This window comes from Castanea sativa, chromosome 3 (genome assembly GCF_040712315.1).
Source record: "Castanea sativa cultivar Marrone di Chiusa Pesio chromosome 3, ASM4071231v1".
In the NCBI taxonomy this organism is placed as follows: domain Eukaryota; kingdom Viridiplantae; phylum Streptophyta; class Magnoliopsida; order Fagales; family Fagaceae; genus Castanea; species Castanea sativa.
This window is the reverse complement of record NC_134015.1, coordinates 27,959,830-27,979,580: the sequence shown is the minus strand read 5'-3', so window position 1 is coordinate 27,979,580 and position 19,751 is coordinate 27,959,830. Positions and strand designations below refer to the sequence as shown.

Sequence of the window (19,751 nt, the reverse complement as noted above, 5' to 3'; positions counted from 1 at the left end):
AAATTACTGGCAGTATATAGTGGAAAAGAAAATCAAAAAGAGAACAAGCAAGCTGGTAAGATAGGCAGTCTGCAATTCAGAAGAAACCATTTGGGTTCAATTAATAAGCACAAGAGTACAGCTTAAATTAAGCAACAGAAACAGAATAACGTCCATATACACAGCAGAGAGAGCATTAGAAGAATAGCATAATCATCTAGAGGTTCATGTCCCGTACATAAAGAGTATGTACATAATTTATAGACTTAAAAGAGATTCAATTTACCATCAAATTAAATGGATGCTGACTAGGGAGTAACAAAAAGGGAAGAAAGCAAGCAGAGAAATGACGACAAACCAAAATTCTTCAATGCACAACTCTACCAGTTGAAGAAACTCGAAAAACAGTCCCCAACAAGATGTTCTTCAGTCCCACTCCCAAACATAATGTTCTTCAGTCCCATGTAACAGATATCATAGAGTTGGCCAGCCCAGACTCCTCAAAAGTTGACTGGCTATTGTAATCCAGAGACCTTGACGCTCCTGGGATTGCATGTGTCAAGCGAAATGGCCTTGTCTCAGCTTCTTCTAGTTGAGAATAGCAAAACGACCACAGAAGCTGAAAAACAAAAACAAAAACCAAATATGAGAAATCATTGAGCATTATGAGGTGGGATAGAAAAACAATACTTTTTAACAATCCTTAATTGATGATAGGAAGTTCCCCATACAAGGTCAACACAACTTAGTTTCCATTTAATGGGACTGTTTATTAGGAAATAACAAAAAACATCCAAGAAACATATTTACTATTAATGTGGGCCATCTAGTAGATGGACAACTGAATATGTAGACCAATTGATTTGTAGAAATGGGTAAAGAATAAATAATTCAAGATAACATGAGCTTCAATAGCTTCTCACCTGTATTGAATCAGTCCGGAAGAAATTTCTCTGCACTCTCCGTCCATCTGGAAGACGGAATCCAACCCTGCAAAGGAGGTTCTTATCACCCTTGGGTTCTTCAGGCAGAGGTGGATATTCCACCTTCTTAGTGGAGCATGTTTTATCCTCTTCAGTAACAGTTACATCTTTTTCTTTTGCAATCATCTCACTTGAGTCTTTCACGCCTTCCATAGAAGCAGCCAATGCCCGTTGCACTTCCTCATCCTCTTCATTAGTTTCATCTGCAACAAAAGAACATTATAGACCTGAACCAGCAAGAAGAAACCCAATACATTTTGACAAGAAATGTCTCAAATGAATCCCTCTTTACAAAGACAAACTCAAGTAAAATAAAAGCCAAGACTTATAATAACTAACATACAGTTCTTGACATCCTGAGAATGTGTCATCAATAACAAATCAAGGTCTTGAATCTCTTCATTTTGCAAACTGACAATTACCACATAGCATGCTTCTCATCAATTGAAACTGACAAACAACCTGGATGTGCGAAGTTTATGGTATGTTTGGTTGCGGGTAAAACTTTAAGGATGGAAAAGAAAAGCCTTCCCTTGTTTAATGTAGTGGAATAAGGGAGGATGGAAAGGTAATACATTATTTGCATATTTGATACATTGATAATTGGGGTAGGGATTTGAATCCTGGATGTCTCCGTTGGAAACACCAAGAGGTGCCAACCCTATAAGGCTCTTAGCAATAGATTATTTGCATACTCGTGTCATTATATCTTCAAATAATATGAAAATTAATTAAAAAGAACATAATAGTGAAATTGTAAAAAGTAACATTTTCTTTCCTCTCATTTTTCCTTCTCAACCAATCAAAAGAAATCTATAATTATTTTTTATCCTCTCAAAAAATTGATATCTTTTCCATCCTTTTTATATATTCTCTTCTCCTATTTTCCATCCTCCCTTCTAGATAAACACTCTAGCAATAAAGAATCACCTTACCAATTGTCCATAATATTTTGTGCATTAGTTAATGTATCAGAAAATAGCCTGCAGCTCTATTTCATCATTACTCTTTTGTGAAGTCAAGAGCACCGAAATTTGAAACCTTTACACACCTTTACTTCTTTGAGGAGGAGTCGAAGAACTTTCTCTTGGACGTTTATTAGACAAAGTTATGTGATGATCTTTGGGGCCACCATCCATGAAGGGTAACAGATCCTACAATTGACAGGAAACTTTCTGTGGTTAGCAATGCAATATAACTCAAGGATATACAACATTCCTTTGCCCCTTTTCCAATACAAGGATATGCATGCCCATGACACATACCTCCAGCAACCGCTCAGGTTGAACCATCCCACACCAGGAACGCATTTTCTGACCAGTTATGGGGTCGATGACAAGCACTACTGGAATCGAATCCAACTTGTAATATGTGCAAACCTTTCTGCCTTCAGTTGTATCATCATACACCTATATTCACAAACAAGATCTGCGTGATTAAGTACAGAGAGTGTTTGTTACTGGAAAGAAAAAGACATCTATCCAAAATTTCTTAGTCCACGATAGACAGCATCCAAATCAACAGAAAAATATTCTCACAACCATCCAATCAATTTAAATCTTATCATTAAGGTCATGAATATTTGAGCCATGAAGTATTTTAGAATCAACTAGTTGTGGCACAGGCAATTGACAACCAAATATATTGTTACAGTTCTATATGTCAGCTAATATTATCTAAAAAACAATCCGATAAAAAATTCTTTGTTGCAGAGAGGTAAGGGTTCATAGAAATTTCAACAACCCAAACTTCCAAGATATCAGAAGAAATCATTAAACATAAAAGATTAATATTAATGCCCACCCCTCTTAATTGCCTCTCTAGAGTCCTACATAAGCCACAGGAGAACAACTGTTAATATATACACACAAAATGTTTGCAGGGATCGTGAATTGGAAACCTATTATACAGATAAGACAAGAAATAATGCGGCACAGAGGCAGCTATTATTTTGTAATACAACAAGAAGGTGAAGACAATTCCCATAGAACCAAAGAAAATGAACCATGTGATGATAACTGACTCCATTTTTATACTAATTAATAACTTGAAATAGGTCAAAGTTAAGCCACCCGCCCAAACCATCATTTCCTTTTGTTCTTTAAGTGAGTTTGGGAAGCACGTTTTGCATGTTAAAGTGCGGCTGCGTTTTTTTTAGTGGGTCCATGGGCACTGTTCACGGAACCCACAAGTACGGAAAAATGCAAATCTAACTTTAAAAATGGGTCCCACAGCACTATTCACACTTTTAAAAATTATTTTGCTACAGTGTTTTCAATTTTTAGCAATAAGCGGTATCCAAACAGACCCTAAATTGCAGGCATTGAATTCATCTTCCTAAAAGATCTCTCAAGCCATCTAGATTGAAAAGCACCTAACAAGATCCTCTAACCTAAATGGTGAACAAGTTAGCTAAACTAATTTATAAAGGTAAGTATAAACAAAAAGTTCGAACAATAGTACATTTTTAGCTGTTTTGAGGTTTTTCTTCCCCCTACAAATGAACTCTTGATATTCGCCTCTAATAGTCTAATAATACCTTCCCAATAATTCCCTTCAGCTCTAAGCCCCCAACTGTCCATTATCATGCTCAATAATCTAATCTCCAAATGGCAACAAAAAAGATTTCACTCACTAATCATTACCAAACTCTCAAAGTTCCAAAAAAATTCTTCATCTTTTCTTTTTAACGGACAAGATTTGGACCTAAGAAGTACCTGTCCAACACCAAAGCCAAAGGACCCTAAGCCTTTTCTTAATCCTTTTGCTCATTTGAAGCTTTTTTATGGCATGGCAGCTTATACGAACAGTAACCAATTATTCCATACACAAAATTAAAATAAATAAATAAGTTCAATGAATCTAAGAACTGGCCTTAAAACCTAAAAAAGGCAATTCCCAGCAGACCTGGATAGCGCTTGTTCAAAACAAGGTTTTTTTTTTTTCTTTTAAATTGGCAAGTCACAAGGCTTCTTGGAAAAAAGTACCCAAAAATTTCACATTTGAAATCATGTCAAGCAGAACATCCTGCAACAATTTACCAAAAATAGGAAGAGAGAGTCATGTATAAGAACAGCCAAGACTATCAAGAAATCACAGACCTGCCAGAAGATAAAATTGGTACTAATAGTTTGAGAAACAGCTTCATTTGCCCATGTATCCCGATTAAGCTTCACAAAGAAATATAATAACACCGAGTGAGTATAAGAACAATACTTATTTCTCTTTTTTTTTTAATAGTTCATTAGACAAATAACAATAGAGATAAACAAATTAACTATTTAGAAACTCAGATTCAAAAATAAAATAAAAAATAAAACATTTAGAAACTACCATATGAGAGGTGAACTCCTTGGTTGATTGCAAGTTCACCAGGAGCCATTTGTCCTGGACAGAAGCAGCATCTTTTGCCTGCATTTGCAGACAAGTACTTTTAAAAAATCTAGTCAAAGATCACAGTCTATATAACCACAAATTCATTGGTATTTCAATTAACTAAAATTTAGTTAATTCTAAAATCAAGCTCAAAAAATAGTAATGTACTATTTCACGTCCCAAAAGGCACTAAAAAAAATCAGGAAAAAAGAACTCCACGAAAAAGACTATAAAAAGGTTAAAAGCAATTTGCTTCAAAATTAAAAGAAATAAAAAGGCCTAAAAACTAGGCTAAATTGCATCAAGCTACCATTAGTAGAAAACGTTGATTATGGTAATCATAAAAAAATGCTGTGACAAAAGCATAATGAACCATCATGGAGGTGTCTAGAAGGCTTAGAGCCAAATTTTCACCCACCTTTCTAATCATAAATTAAGATAAGTTCATAATAAACATATAAAACAAAACCAAAACAATAAAAGGCATCCTACTTATGGAGTGAAAGAATAACAGCATTTTCCAACTAATTTAATCACAACAATCCATAAGACATTACTATAGTTTCTAATAGAATTGAGGAAGAGGAAGAACAATAAGTCAAATAATAGAACTCTCCAAACGATCCAACAATAAGCCAAAGATCATATAAAAGATTACTAGTGCCCCTAAAAGTTAAGAAAAGGAAGAAGACGGTGCTGTTTAAGCCCAAATGGTGAAAAAACAAAAAGGGTCCATTTTCTTTATTTCTTTAATGGCCTGTTTGGATATTTAAAAAAGGAGGGAGAGTAGAGTAGAGGGAAGGGGAGTAATTCAATTACCTTGTTTGGGAGTTTTTTAAGGAAGGAAAGGGAGGGGTTTGGAGGGGTTTGAAGGGGTTTCAACTACCTCCAACCCCCTCATTTTTAATTCCCCCAAATTGGAGAGATTTGGAGGGAGAGTAGAGCATATAAAATTATTGATAAAGTAAATTACCTAATTTACCCTTATTATATTTATAAAATTACAATGTTAAAAACAAGGGGAAGGACTAATTACTCCCTTCCCCCTTACTAATTATAAAAACATCCAAACAAGATAGAGGGTAATCATTCTCCTCTACTCTCCTCCCCACTACTTCCCTCTCCTCTACTCCCCTCTACTCTCCTCCCTCTCTAAACTCCCAAACATGCCATAAGTTATGCTTTATTTACTATTGTGTTTTCAGTATTTTAGAAGGACATACGACTAACATGACTTTTAATGGAGTTTTGTGGTTAGGAATTAATTGTTATATATATGTAAGATGAACCTTTTTTTTTATAGATATATGTAAGATGAACAATTAAGATCCTAGGGTTACTAAATGCTCTTATAAATAACCTCTTTTGGGTTGTAGGCAGCCTTTTCTTATCTATTTTATAAAACTCCAGATTTGAATCTATCTCTAAGTTCTTTAAGCCTAGAGATTGATATTTTTTTTATTCCAATTTCAATCCTATTATCTTTTTCCTTGCTTTAATCCTGTTAGTCACAGGAATTGTTTATTGAACCCCTTCTTCTAAGCCATACCTAAGTTTTCCTTGCTGCATGAAATGGTATCAAAGCAAAAGATGTTAGATCTAAGCTACAAAATTTAGATTTGAGTCAAAAGTTGCAACTTTTAGATATAATTGGTCATGGTAGTCATCGTGGAGTACAGTAAATCAAGACCAGCAGATATAGATCACTGAGATGAGGCGTATAATTGAAGATTTGTTGTGAGTTGTACAAATTCTTTGACAACAGAAACAAGTAGGAGACCATATGATCTTTTTTTTTTTGATAAGTAACGTAAGAATATTATTAATAACAGAAAAGGTGTCAAGCTGAGTACATTGGGGATGTACTATGGGGGCACAAATCAGGAAACAAAAGTACAACGATCATGAAAAATAGGAAAAGAAGAACAAGAAAAATGAGAAAAGACCACACTCCATATGATCTTTGGAGTATTCTTTTGGACATAGAAGTTTTGTACACACATGATTATTTGAATAACCCACTAGTGTGTGTGCTGAAATTTCAAACAGAAAAATTTTAAGTTTCACAAATAAAGATGTGATTTTAAAAAAAAATTTTAACAGCATAATGTTGAATCATGATAATCTTTATTTTTAAGAAGATAAAGATACAAGATTTGATTGTGTTTGGGAAAAAATTATGAAGTTATGTGATTGTTAATGCTTTCATTGGTGTTACCAAAAAAATATGCTCTAGCAAATATTTTATGTTGCAAAATTGGTAGTCTGCCTATGACCTGCTTCGGTATGCCTTTGGGGGTTCCGTTTTAAGGCTACTTTGATATGGGATCCTGTTATAGAGAAAATGGAGGAAACTTTCTAGTTGGAAACATTTATATTTGTCGAAGGGTAGTAGACTTACTTTGTTAAAAGGTACTTTATTGAGCCTTCTGACCTATTATCTATCCTTGTTCACTATTCCTAAATCTATGGCTGATAGATTAGAAAGGATTCAGAAGAATTTCTTCTTTTTTTTGGATAAGTAATATAACTTTTATTCAAACATGCTGAACATCATGTTCACAATGATGAACATTCTGATCAAGAAAAAATACAATATCAAAAACTTAAGCCAACAGAGGGACTCATGGTTGTGGGTTGCGGAGGAGTATTAGTGCAAGTGGGGAGAGCCTCTTCACATGTGGTTATGAGGTGGGAGAGGGCAATCGTATTTGGTTTTGGTACAATCCTTGGAGTGGACACCTTCCTCTAAAGGATCTTTACCCTGATCTGTTTGCGTGCTCTGTTTCTAAGGAAGCTTTAACTTGTGATGTGCTGATTTCTTCTCTAGATGGGGGAGTAGGAGATGGAATTTACAATTCTATAGAGCTTTTCATAATTGGGATTTGGAGGATGTGTATTCTTTCTTTGAGCTTCTCTATTCCATGTTGCCTACAGGGGAAAGATGATAAGTTGATTGGAGTTTGACTAGGATTGTACTTTTGATATACATTCCTATTATAACTCTATTTGTGGCTCCCTCACTCTTTCTTTCCCATGGAAGAGCATTTGGCATGTAAAGGCCCCTAAAAGGGTGTCGTTCTTTTTTTGGGCAACTGCTTGGGGTCAGATTCTTACAATTGATAACCCTGTTAAGAGGGAACTCCCCCTAGTTAATTGGTGCTGTATGTGTCAATGTTATGGGGAAACTATGGATCGTCTTTTGCTTCATTGCAAGTATGATCATGCATTGTGGAGTGAAGTTTTCCTAATGTTTGGGATTCAGGGGGTGATGCAGGAAAATGTAATATCTCTTATGTTAGGGTGGAGGAACTGGTTGGGAAAGCACTTCTCAAAGTTTGGAATTTGGTACTAGAGTATTTGATGTGCTTGGTTTGGTGGGAATGTAACAGCTGCACTTTTGAGGATGTTGTGAGACCTTTAGATCATTTGAAGTCGTTGCTAATCTGAACTTTGTCTGATTGGTCTCAGGTTTGGGGTTTTATGCACCATACTTCCATTTCTGACTTCCAACAATCTGCTCAAATTTCTATTTGATTTGTTTGTAATTGCTTTAAGTACTATGTGTTCATCATCGTGGACATAGAGTTAACTTTTCTTTATCAATGAAATTTCTATTACTTATCAAAATAAATAATAAATAAAGAACTGTTCTTAAGCTTGTTGCACAAGTTCTTATTGGGAGTTCTTGATGTACTTAAGAAAACAAAGAAAGAAATGATGGAAAATGCTATTGAAGACTCTACTTGATCATGGAAAATTGAAGTCAAACTAGAGGACAAGTTTTAAGGTAAGGATCCTAAGGTTACTAAAGCCTATTATAAATAGCCTATTTTGAATCATTGTAGGAAGCCTTTTCTCATACACTTTATGGATTTGTAATTTGAATATTCCTTGAACTCTTTGAACCTAGACATTCATATTTGATTGTTCCAACTTCAATCCTGTATCTTTTTCTTTGTTTTAATCTTGTTTGTTCTTGGAATTTCTTCATAAATTGTTCTTCAACTCTAGACCAAAGTTCTCTTCACAGGATTCTCTGTACATTTAAAAATATTACTCAAAAATCACTTTTTCCACAAAGAGCCTCCACTCCCATCATTTATATGTAACTGTCATCATCCATCAATGACTAGCATACTTTGCTTTTCCATTGCATCATTAAATCTGTGCACCTAAAGACCATGTGAACCAACACATACAAAAAGTACTCCCTATGTCACCATATAATATCCTAACTTGACAATGCACAATTTCATGTAATAGGATTAAAAGTTCCCCACCTTGTCATTATAAAATTCCAAATTTATCCTTATTTAACATTGATAAGTGATTTATTTATAAAGTACATTAATAATTGAAAATATACCTCATATTTTGTCTAATAAGTGTGATGAAATGGCTATTAATGGAAGGTACAAATGTCACTCCAGGAATTTTGACAATGGACGATATTTTTGGAATGACAATTCTGGGACATCTAAAAAGGAAAGGCAGATTATGGTTTAGGGATGAAGTATTAGACACTTGTACTGATATGGACTGAAAAACCAATGAGCTCTAGTTCAAATTGCATGTCCTCCCTCATACTAAACAGTAAAGGGTAAGGTCATTGGATCAAAACCAAATGAGTGCTTGTGTAATCGTACCAATAAAAAAGTTACATGGGATTGAAATATATAATTGCAACTGTGGATTGGTGACCTCACTGAATTTAGTCCTTAGAAAAAAGAGAAACCAAACCAAACAACTCGAAATAAAACAGAATTTTCTCAAGTTGCAGGTTTGTATGCCAAACCACTAGATCTGAGGGATTTAAAACCATTCATTGATAATTTGAATACTATACTAAAAGCAGCAATTACTCCATGAGACTTTCTAGCTGCCTTTTTTTTCAATTTTTTTGGAACTACAGTCGCACAAGTCAGCAGTGAAAGTAGGCAAGCACAATATGCCCAAAACAACAGCTAAATGATATTTGATTAAATAAAGACAAAAACAAAAATCTCATGGCTCACATCAAACTAAACAATAAGGTTTCGGTGATGCACTAACACAAATCCACTAATTAAATAGAGGGGAAAAAGGAAATGATAAACAAGAAGAAATTAACATGTTTTATTACTGATGCTAAAAGACTTATTACACAGAAAACACACACATCCTACTCATGCTAATAAAATGTGCTAAAAATGATTTCAAATCTAAACAACATTTCACTACTGTCCTTAGTAATGGTTCTTTGATATCACAAGGCTAGCCATGGTAATATACTCGAGGAATTGTGTAAACATATTATCTAACTTAGAATAACTAAAAATGTACATATGATTCAATTTTTTTTAAACCAATTTTGAACATAAATTGTAATACATAGCCATGAGAAAACTCAACTCTAAAGCTTGAATGCCTCCAAAAAGATCATAATGAAGCCAATATTTTACCAAAAAAAAGCTACTACTAAAATTCCAATACAACTAGTAATGGTCACCCATCTCTTATAAGATTAATTTTTATAGCGCGAAAGCATGCAAACATACCTTTTCAAAGGACCCATGCAACATCAGATGATAGGGAGGACGATATAAAGAAGCAAGATTATCTCGATGGCTCTCTGTTGTAGACGAAGCACCTTGGTCTGATTCCCAAACCCCAGGGCGCTTCATTTCCTCATCGAAATTACGGAATGCAATTAATGAACTTGGTTCACGTGACGGATATCCTATCCTTGACGCTCTAGATGAAAATAACAAAGAAAATTTTATCTTAATGAACACCAGAGTCCAAGATGAAATAAGTAAAACAAGAAAATGACATTGCATGTCAAGTTGCAACTAAATGATAGGATTAAGAAAACATAGTACAGAAGCAAAAAACAGAGAAGTATAGCAGCTGGAACATCCACATACTAAAAGCTGGCATAAGGCAATATCATTGTGCAACATTGTCAGCCATTTGTTGTTACCAGACAAATATAACAAGTACAGCAGGATTAAGAAAATAAAATATCATCCTGAACATCAATGGCATAAAAAATTCATTGAAACTGTGGTGATACATAAAAATAGTACCTTTTGACGTTATAAAATTAAATAAACGAGGCTCTCCGAATCTTAAAAAAGGTTAGAAATTAAATTTATAATGGTTACAGACGAAAAATGACTAAACCAATCCTGATTAAAATGACAAAAATGAAGAAAAATAACGAGTCACATTCACACTATTCATCCATTTCCAGAACCTCATCAGTATACTTAGATGCAGCACGCCAACACTATAGAACTGTTTGTTTCGTCATAAATTTTATTCCATATTTTCAAGCATTTGGAGCAGCTCAATTTCAGTTGACTAGGATCATGCACTGTGGGGCGTAAATTGTTTTACAACTGCATGCACCCCCCCCCCCCCCTTTTGAAAGTCCGGCTCCTCCTCACCACCAAGTATTTCAACCCTACACCGCCTGTCAGGTAAGTTTTCTCTGTCTCTCACAGTTTCATTTCTCTCTTTCAATCTGTAACTTTGTCAATCTCACCCAGCCCACCATTCATCAGATTCACTAAACCCCAGCACAAAAGAAGCTTCCAACAACAAGTCTCACCCCCAACAATCCAGAGGCCAGTCTGCTTTTGATTAGGGACCCATATAGATTTTGTTGTTTTTGTGTGATTGTCGAGTTAGAAAATTTTTTATATGCATATCTTTTTTTGTTGAACAAAAAAATTGATTAATTTTTGTGCAGAGGAATTGATCAAGTATAATTTGAGTAAGAGATTAAAATCCCTCTATAGTGTTTCATAATTTTCATGCCCATTGTGTGTTTGAAAGAGTCTCATGCTACTTTTCTTGCACTCATTCCTAAGAAAAACGATGCTGTGGATGTCAAGGACTTTTGGCCTATTAGTTTGGTGGGAAAATTGTACAAGATTATTGCTAAGGTGTTAGCTAATCGAATTTGAAGAGTGGCACATGGTCTTATTTCAAATTCCCAAAATACCTTTGTGAAAGGTTGACAGATTTTAGATTCTGTCCTTATTGCTTCTGAATGTTTAGATAGTAGATTGAAGGCAGGGGTTCCAAGGATGTTGTGAAAACTAGCTGTCGAGAAAGCGTATGACCATATGAATTGGGAGTTTCTCATGTTTCTGTTACAGCGTTTTGGATTTTCTGAAAAGTGGAGAAGGTAGATTAGGTGTTGCATTTCAATTGTTAAATTCTCCATTTTGATTTCCCCATCTGATTTTTTTGGGAGTTCCAGAGGACTTCGGCAAGGTGATCCTTTATCTCCTTTTCTATTTGATATTGTCACAAAGGCTTTGAGCCGTATGTTAGTTGCAGCTGCTGCAACAGGACAGTTTTCGGGCTTCACAATTGGTAATGCAGCTAGTTCTTTGATGACGGTGTCTCATTTGTTGTTTGCAGATGACATTGGTTTTCTGTGACGCTGACATCAATCATATAACAGCTCTGCGTGGGATTCTCTCCAAATTTGAGGAGGTGTCAGGATTAAAAATTAATCTAGGAAAGTCTGAATTGGTTCCAGTTGGGGATGTGCATAATCTACATGAGTTAGTGGAGATTTTGGGATGTAGGTAGTCTGCACTTCCGCTGAAATATTTAGGTCTTCCATTGGGTGCTACCTTTAAAGATAAGACGATTTGGAATCCTATTTTAGAGAAGATGGAATGGAGGCTAGCCGGATGAAAGAGGTTGTATTTATCAAGGGGGTGTAAGGTTACCCTTATTAAGAGTACTCTTTCTAGCTTGCCTACTTATTTTCTTTCTCTTCTCCCTAATCCAACAAAGGTGGCTAAGCGGATGGAGAAATTATAAAGAGATTTTCTATGGATTGGTATTGGTGACAAACGTAAATTTCATTTAGTAAATTGGTCTAAGGTATGTAGGCTAGTGAAGAATGAAGGGTTAGGCATTCGGTGTTTGAGAAGGTTTAATTCTACCTTATTAGGAAAATGGTTGTGGCGTTATGGTTTGGAGAATGATGCCCTTTGGAGAAGGGTCATTAAGGCGAAGTATGGGAATGAGTGGGGTGGTTGGTATACAAAATCTGTTTGGGGTGTATGGTATTTGTATGTGGAAATTCATTAGAACTTGAATTTTTCCAAGTTCCTTCATTATGATGTGGGTGATAGTACTCGAGTGAAATTTTGGGATGATGTATGGTGTAGGGTTAAGGAGGACTTTCCAGATTTATATAATATTAGTAGGACAAGGGATGCTTCGGTCTCGGAGGTTATGCATTACTCGAATGGAAGAATATTTTGGGACTTACAATTTCGTCGTTCAGTGAATGATCAAGAGTCACAATCTTTGGATTCTTTTATGTTCTTGATCTATTCCATGAAGGTGCAGGGTGCTGGTTCTGATAAACATTGTTGGAAGCCAGCTAGTTGTTAAGGTTTCGAGGTGTGCGGGTATTATCATTCTCTCTCCCCTTCCATTGTCGTATCTTTCCCGTGGAAAATGGTGTGGCAATTGAAAGTTCCTCCTTGGGTAGCTTTTTTCTCTTGGACTGCTTCTTTAAGCAAGATTCTAACTATGGATAATCTTCGAAAGAGGCATGTTGTTGTATTGGAGTGGTGTTATATGTGCAAAAGGTGTGAGGAATCTATAGAGCATCTCCTCCTTCACTGTCCTATAGCATATGAGATGTGGAGTATGGTATTTTGCTTGTTTGGTGTTTGTTGGGTGATGCCGCGAAGGGTAGTGGATCTGTTAGATTCTTGGTCATGCAATTTCAGGCAACATTGCAAGATAGATATATGCAGGATTTTGCCACAATGTTTGATGTGGTGTACATGGCAGGAATGGAATGCTAGAAGCTTTGAGGGTTGCGAATAATCCAATCTTGAGTTTAAGTCTTCTGTCTTTTTTACTCTTCTCAAAAGACTCAAATGGTGTTTAGTTTTACCATCTTTTTCTTGTTTTTCCCTTCCTGTTTTGCTTGATCATTGTAACTTGGTTTCTTGATGTTTTTGCCCCTTCAGTACATTTCCTATGTACTGGGCTGATTTATTTTTTTAATAAAATCTTTATGTTACTTATAAAAGTAAAAAGAAAAAATATAAAAAATCTTATTTTTTTAATGATGATGTTTACGAAAGGAAAATTAATTTGCTAGAAAGATTTCATCTATTTAAGTTTTTTTGGTACATTTAGTGTTTGCTGTTAACATTGCTGGTGGATTATATAGTTGCAATTTTATAAATTTCATTAGTGATTTTTCGTACAAGCCAAGCACCAGAAATTTTTTTTTAACATTTCCAAGCATGCAACCAAACACGGAAAAACAAGCAATTTTCCATTAAAATGTTTTTCAACATAAAACATCTAACGCCAGAGCAAATAGAGTCTAGAGGGAGAAAAAAAAAGGAAAATGGTATATTGATGAAATTATTATATGCAGGTACAGTATCTTCTACATTCAATTCACTCAATAAATAACATATTGATGCCTTGTTAATCAAATGCAAAGTCAATTTAAATATTAGGAGATTTTGCAAATCATGGGACAAATGCAAAATATTTTTCAGCTTTGTTAAACAGAAAAGAATAAACATGGTTCACAATTGAGGTACACACAAAATTTAACCAAGGAAAGTTCTAATTATAACGTGAAAAGATAACCGCACAGGTGACAGGACACATTCGAAAACAAAAATATTCATTGCCACAATTAAAATTGTATGCAAAGATTTCAGTTCAAATGATCAAGGAAGACTGGAGAAAGAAAACATACCCATACAACATTGCATCATCATAAAGAGCTTCCCTTATAACAGGTAAAGGAGGGCGTACTTCATCTCCATCATTTTCTCCAACATTTTCATTTCCTATGTCCCTCTCCAAATTACTGAATTGATAAACAAAAGCTAATTTCATAAACTAAACCAATCACATAAATTTAATCAACTGACAATCAAAATATTATAAATAAAATAAATAAAATTTAAACTCACCCTGTATTCTGATCTGCCAAAGTGTTCACATTTTCTGGTGCTGGAGATTGTGATGGCGCTACCACTGGCCCTCCTTCATTACCCACAAAGAACAACTGAATAGCTTCCTCAAGCTTCCAACTTGTGGCCTGTTCCCACAAGGCTCCACCATTCAGTTTCATACAATGAAACAAAACCATTCATATAGTTCAAAAACCACCCTTCACAGACAGTGGTAGCAAACAAAACCGTCCATATAGTTCAAGAAACTAGATACTAAACACATAGTAAAATTTTAAAATAATTTCTATCAATCAAAAGATTTCAAGAAAACATAAAATTAATAACGTCAACTAAGTAGATTCCCAAATACTGGCATTTGTTTACTGAACTCAGCTTAACCAAAACCCTATATGAGGTTGGCTCTACAAACCTTTTACGAATTAAATTAAAAGTTTATACATGTTAGAGAATAAGGATGAGGTTGTGGTTTCAAAACTCACTATGTTTTTGTAACTTAACAATCAAAAACTTCTTTTAATAAACTCATTAAATGCAGCTGCCCTTAGATTTTTTGGCATCCGATCTAAGGTGACAGAGGCGATATCCTCTGCCACCTGTCAACTTATCATCCAACAACAAAAACACCTACTAAGCCTTAGTCCCGAATTTGTGGCCCGGCTATGGATCCTCAACAAATAGTTCAGAGTCAGGCCACTCTATTCTATCAAAAGTTATATACTCCCAGTTACCTTTTAACTACCTCTCAATTTATCGTGCCCTTCTTTATTTTATAAATCAATTTCAAAATCAAAATAGTTAACCAAAAAAAAAAAAAGATCAACTAAAATAATGCCTATATACTGGTGTATATATTTCAATATGTAGACAACCCATTTTGAGAGTGCAACATCTAAAATCATTGAAATCCATATAAATTCTAATTACACCAAAACATAACACAAAGTTAGAGCCTTTCATTCTAGTCAGCATGTCAGACAATCAAACCATCGGTATTATTAAGTGCCCACATAACATAACTAAACTTTAATACACAAAGCAATCTAACAAACCCACATTACAATCTCTTTATTAAACAACCCCAAAATTTAAAACACAAACTATAATCAAAACCCAAAATAATAATAATAATAATAATAATAATGAAAACCCAGAAGCAGATTCAGTCTTTTAGTGCCAAAGATGCAAACTTTATTATCAAAGGAATCAGATTAAAACAAAAAAAAAAAAAAAAACAAAAAATAAAAACCATGACCTGCAAGAACTGTTTGGCTGTATCGGCAGTCTGGCCAACTGCGATCTCTAGAAAAGACGAGACCATACTCTGCTTATCAGTTGAAGAGAGCACCCCTTCCATTGCTTCTCTTTTGGGTCTTCTTCTTTTTTCTTTTTTGTTAACTCGAACGCTGAGCTCTCTCTCTCAAACGGTTTTTTTTTTTTTCACACACAGAATGCCATTTTTTTTGTATTTGTTTTTCTATTTATTTATATCTCTTCAGATCAGACACAGAGAGAAACTCCGAGGTGGATTAGGAAGTAGGAGGCACCCTTTTGTTTTCTCTTCGCAAATCACAATTTTTTTTAGCTGTGAAATTTGCTTAATTTTTTTGTTTTGTGTAATTACGGATTTGACCTTTGGGGATTGAGAACTGGGTGTGTTTGTGAAGTGTTAACGTTGTTGTGTTGTGTGATAATTTATATGAAAGTTGGGGGTTATTTTTGGAGAGTGCTGTAGGTGGAAGATGAGTCTTTTTGTGCTTGCTTGAAATGAAAGACAATCAGACGAGTGTTTTAGCTTGAGGCAAATTAATTACTAGTGTATATCCTTAAAAAAAAAATTGCTGCAGTATAATTCCTAAAAATAATAATAATAAAAAATTACTTTTACATTTTCATAACAAATTTTAGGTGATTGATTATTAGTAGTTCTAATCTAAACACATTATTGAAATTATTCTTTTCCTTACTCGTAACAAAACAAACTTACTATTCAAAATTTATTGTAAAAATATTATATAAATATTTTCATTGCAGCCAATTTTCTTATTTCTATCAAAAACTGGACTGAGATGGATTGGGCCTGGCTGAACTTTAGAAAGCCCAGCCAACTAGACTAGGCTTTCCATGTTCAATTGGACTAGGCTGTCTAGGGAACCGGAGAAACAAAAAACCCAATTTGATAGTTGAAACAAGTCATATATCTTGTTTGGTTATGGCTCTTTCTACATACCTTGATCAAGAAAACAACTCTCAAGGATGAACAATCTAAACATTCACCAAGAAGAGAGAGATTTAACCTATAACATCCGCTCTTAATAAACACCAATTGGTTTTTAGTGTAGGCGAAGATTAAATCTCAGATATCTTATTCAATTATCAAAAACTTTACTAGTTGACCAATAAGAAAGTTTGACCACTTGATTAGAAAATAAAACTTTCTTCTTCTTATTCTTTTGCAAATATTCAAGAAATTTTATATGGGAATGGGGTACATTACCTTTCTACATAAACCCTTGTAGGAGGCAAAAAAAAAAAAATTATCAAACCAATTACAAAATGCCACATCAAAATTTTAGTGACAAATTCTAGATTAATATGTCATTAAATTAACTGAATCAAATAATGACATGTGTCATCCAAATTGATATTACATTGGCATATTAAAATTTGTCACGTGTCACTTGGCCCACAAGATAAAGATAAATTTACTATTCAAAGTTTGTGGATGATTATTTTTATTAAAATAAATAAAATAAAATAAAGATAAATTTTCTATTCAAGATTGATGGATAATTATCTTTATTAAAATAAATAAACTAAATAGAGATAATTATTTATCTTTGTTAATTATTATCTTTATCAACATGTGGTATTTATCAAAATAGATAAATAGAAATAATTATCTCTAAGAAAAATTTGGTCCAATCAAGAGCCTACTACATATTTTCAAGCATATCAATTCAAAGGGGAGCTTATCCTCTGAAATCATTATAAATAGAGGACATTTTCTCTCATTTTGGCTAGAATTTTTCTAAGACGTCAAAGTTTTGGAGAAATTCTGCCTCAAGAACACACGAAGAACATTCAAAGAAGTTCTTTGAAGTTCTATTGGAATTAAGCTATAAAAAGCCTCCATAAACTTTAACAAATCCCAAATCTTTGAAGCTCAACGAATCAAGCTCCTAAAACCCCGAAGAACTTCAATCTAAAAGCCTTCACATTCAAAGACTTGAAGAATAATAAATCTCTAATAGGCTCAAAGCTAGAGATTTGTTGTAAAAACCATTCAATCCATCTTCGAACTAAAGTCAAGAAGATTTTTTGTTCGAGTCAAGTTCAATGAAGATAGATTCAGAGGATATTCTTTTGTAAAAGAATTAGAATAGAGATTGTACTCATTATTCATCAATACAAATTTATATTTGCAAACTATATTTCTTTTCAATTGTTTGATTTTTTGCAATTGGGAAAGTTTGTGTTTACAACCCTAATTTTATAAATCTATTTTTTCTCATTCATTGTGAGGTTCCTGTCCATTTCCAGTTGGTCAATATCTGATTCCACAACTCTAAGGCTCTGTTTGGTTGGGAAAATGAAAAAAGTGATAGGGTGGAAAATGTTGGGGGATAAAAAAGATTTTAGTTTTCTACCATATGTGCTTGGTTGAGTTGGATTGAAAAGTGGAAGAAAAGAAATAAATATAAATTTTCATTGTTTAGTTGAAAAAAAAAATGAAAGGCTAAAAATTGTAGCTTGTGTGAATTTACAATGAGTGGGTTAGAAGAAGACAAAAATAATAGATGGTGAGTAGAAAAAAACATGTTGTGAAAGAGCAGTTAAGTTTTTTTTAACTTAACTACACATTTTCACCTAAGTTTTCACCCCCTTTTTTTTTTTTTGGGTAGGGGGAACAATTAAGTGGACCCGGATGGAAAACACTTAGATTCCACCATTTTTTTTCCATATTCTTCCTTCTAAACCAAACAAGGAAAAAAATTACATTTCCACTCACTTTTCCTATCCAAAATTTTCCTTCTTCCCTATTTTCACCCCAACTAAAAAAGGGTAAGGTCCATTTGCCTCTATAAAAAGAGCCTTAGGGGGTGTTTGGTAGCCAAGTTCTAACACATTTCTACACATTTTAAATAACCTTATATACATTTCAACACACTTTTTCACCCACACGTATATCAAAAACACCTAAACAACATTACTCAAACTAACAAACCAAACAAACCCTTAAACTCATGAAAAAACCATTTTGTAGAAAGGAGACCAAAAGAAGGATTCTTCCACATTTTTGAAGAAATAAATATTTTGAAAGTGTTTTTTAAATGAAATTCTCATCTATAAGAGCATCTCGTTTTTATGATTCCAATTTGGGAAGGGTGAGTCGTGATGGTGAATAATTAAGACTATTTAAAAGAACTACAAAGGGCTCATCCATACACTGACAAGGAAACATATCCATTACCATAGACGTTCTTCCTTCCAAGTACTTTTCTTTTTGTAATTTCCATTTTTACTTCGTCATTGTTTTCTTTTTCAATTTTTATGTTTAATGATTGTCTTCTCTAACATGTTCTAAGCATTTAACATGGTTTTCACAAGTTCAATTATTTTATCCCACTTTTCTTGCTCCATTCTAGATTCCACTAATAAAAAATTGACACATGTCAACCATTTTAATTAATTTATAATTTTATGGGGTTACCTAAAATAAATAAAACCCACCCCTACCACCACTACCACCGACACATCCCCACTACCACCGATCCACTACCACCAACCTTTGCTGGCAACACTAGATAGATATCTTCAACACCATCAATGTTGTTGCTTGCTCACTCCTAAGTGCAGGTTATTATAGCAATATAATTCTTAGAGTATCGAAGTCAAACCACAAAGAGCAGGGTAAATCTAAAGACAATGTAATTAAACAACAATTCAAATGAATAACAAAAGTAATGCTCTTTGCTTGGTGATTGTTAACAATTAAATAACGACTGGTTTAAATCAATATTTTAAATACCAGGGCATTAGAGTGTTTCCCTATATTGATATGAAATTCTTTGTGATCTAAGAATATATATATATATATATATATATATTTCATAATTGATTGTTCTTATACAATTAAAAACCTATGGATTCAGTTGAACTGAGAAAATTCAAAAACGCATGATAACCTTAATTGATAATGCGATTAAAATAGTTTTCAAAAAAACTCATTCACTTTAAAACATGATTTCAATTTGAAACTATTAGAAATTCATCTAAACAATAAGAAAAAAAAGATTAAACTTATTGAAAGCATGAAAGAACTAACACATAAAAAAAAAAAAATCTAATTGAACAATCAAATATATTATTGTCTAAAATCTTAGAAAGAATAACATATTCACATTGAATATTCATACCATATAGAAGAAACATGACC

At 33.8% G+C, this 19,751-nt stretch overlaps 1 protein-coding gene across 1 annotated transcript; it reads right to left on the bottom strand.

Annotated features, from left to right (window-relative positions):
- Positions 1-75: 75 nt before the first annotated feature.
- On the bottom strand, positions 76-15,884 carry LOC142628269 (plant UBX domain-containing protein 7). The gene is made up of 10 exons (XM_075802345.1): positions 15,567-15,884; positions 14,312-14,439; positions 14,092-14,205; positions 9,878-10,073; positions 4,296-4,373; positions 4,064-4,132; positions 2,228-2,371; positions 2,014-2,116; positions 903-1,165; positions 76-598 (listed from the first exon to the last, which is right to left on the bottom strand). The coding sequence occupies exons 1-10, from the start codon at positions 15,666-15,668 to the stop codon at positions 434-436; spliced, it is 1,362 nt and encodes a 453-aa protein (XP_075658460.1). The 5' UTR covers positions 15,669-15,884; the 3' UTR covers positions 76-433.
- Between the last annotated feature and the right edge of the window lie 3,867 nt (positions 15,885-19,751).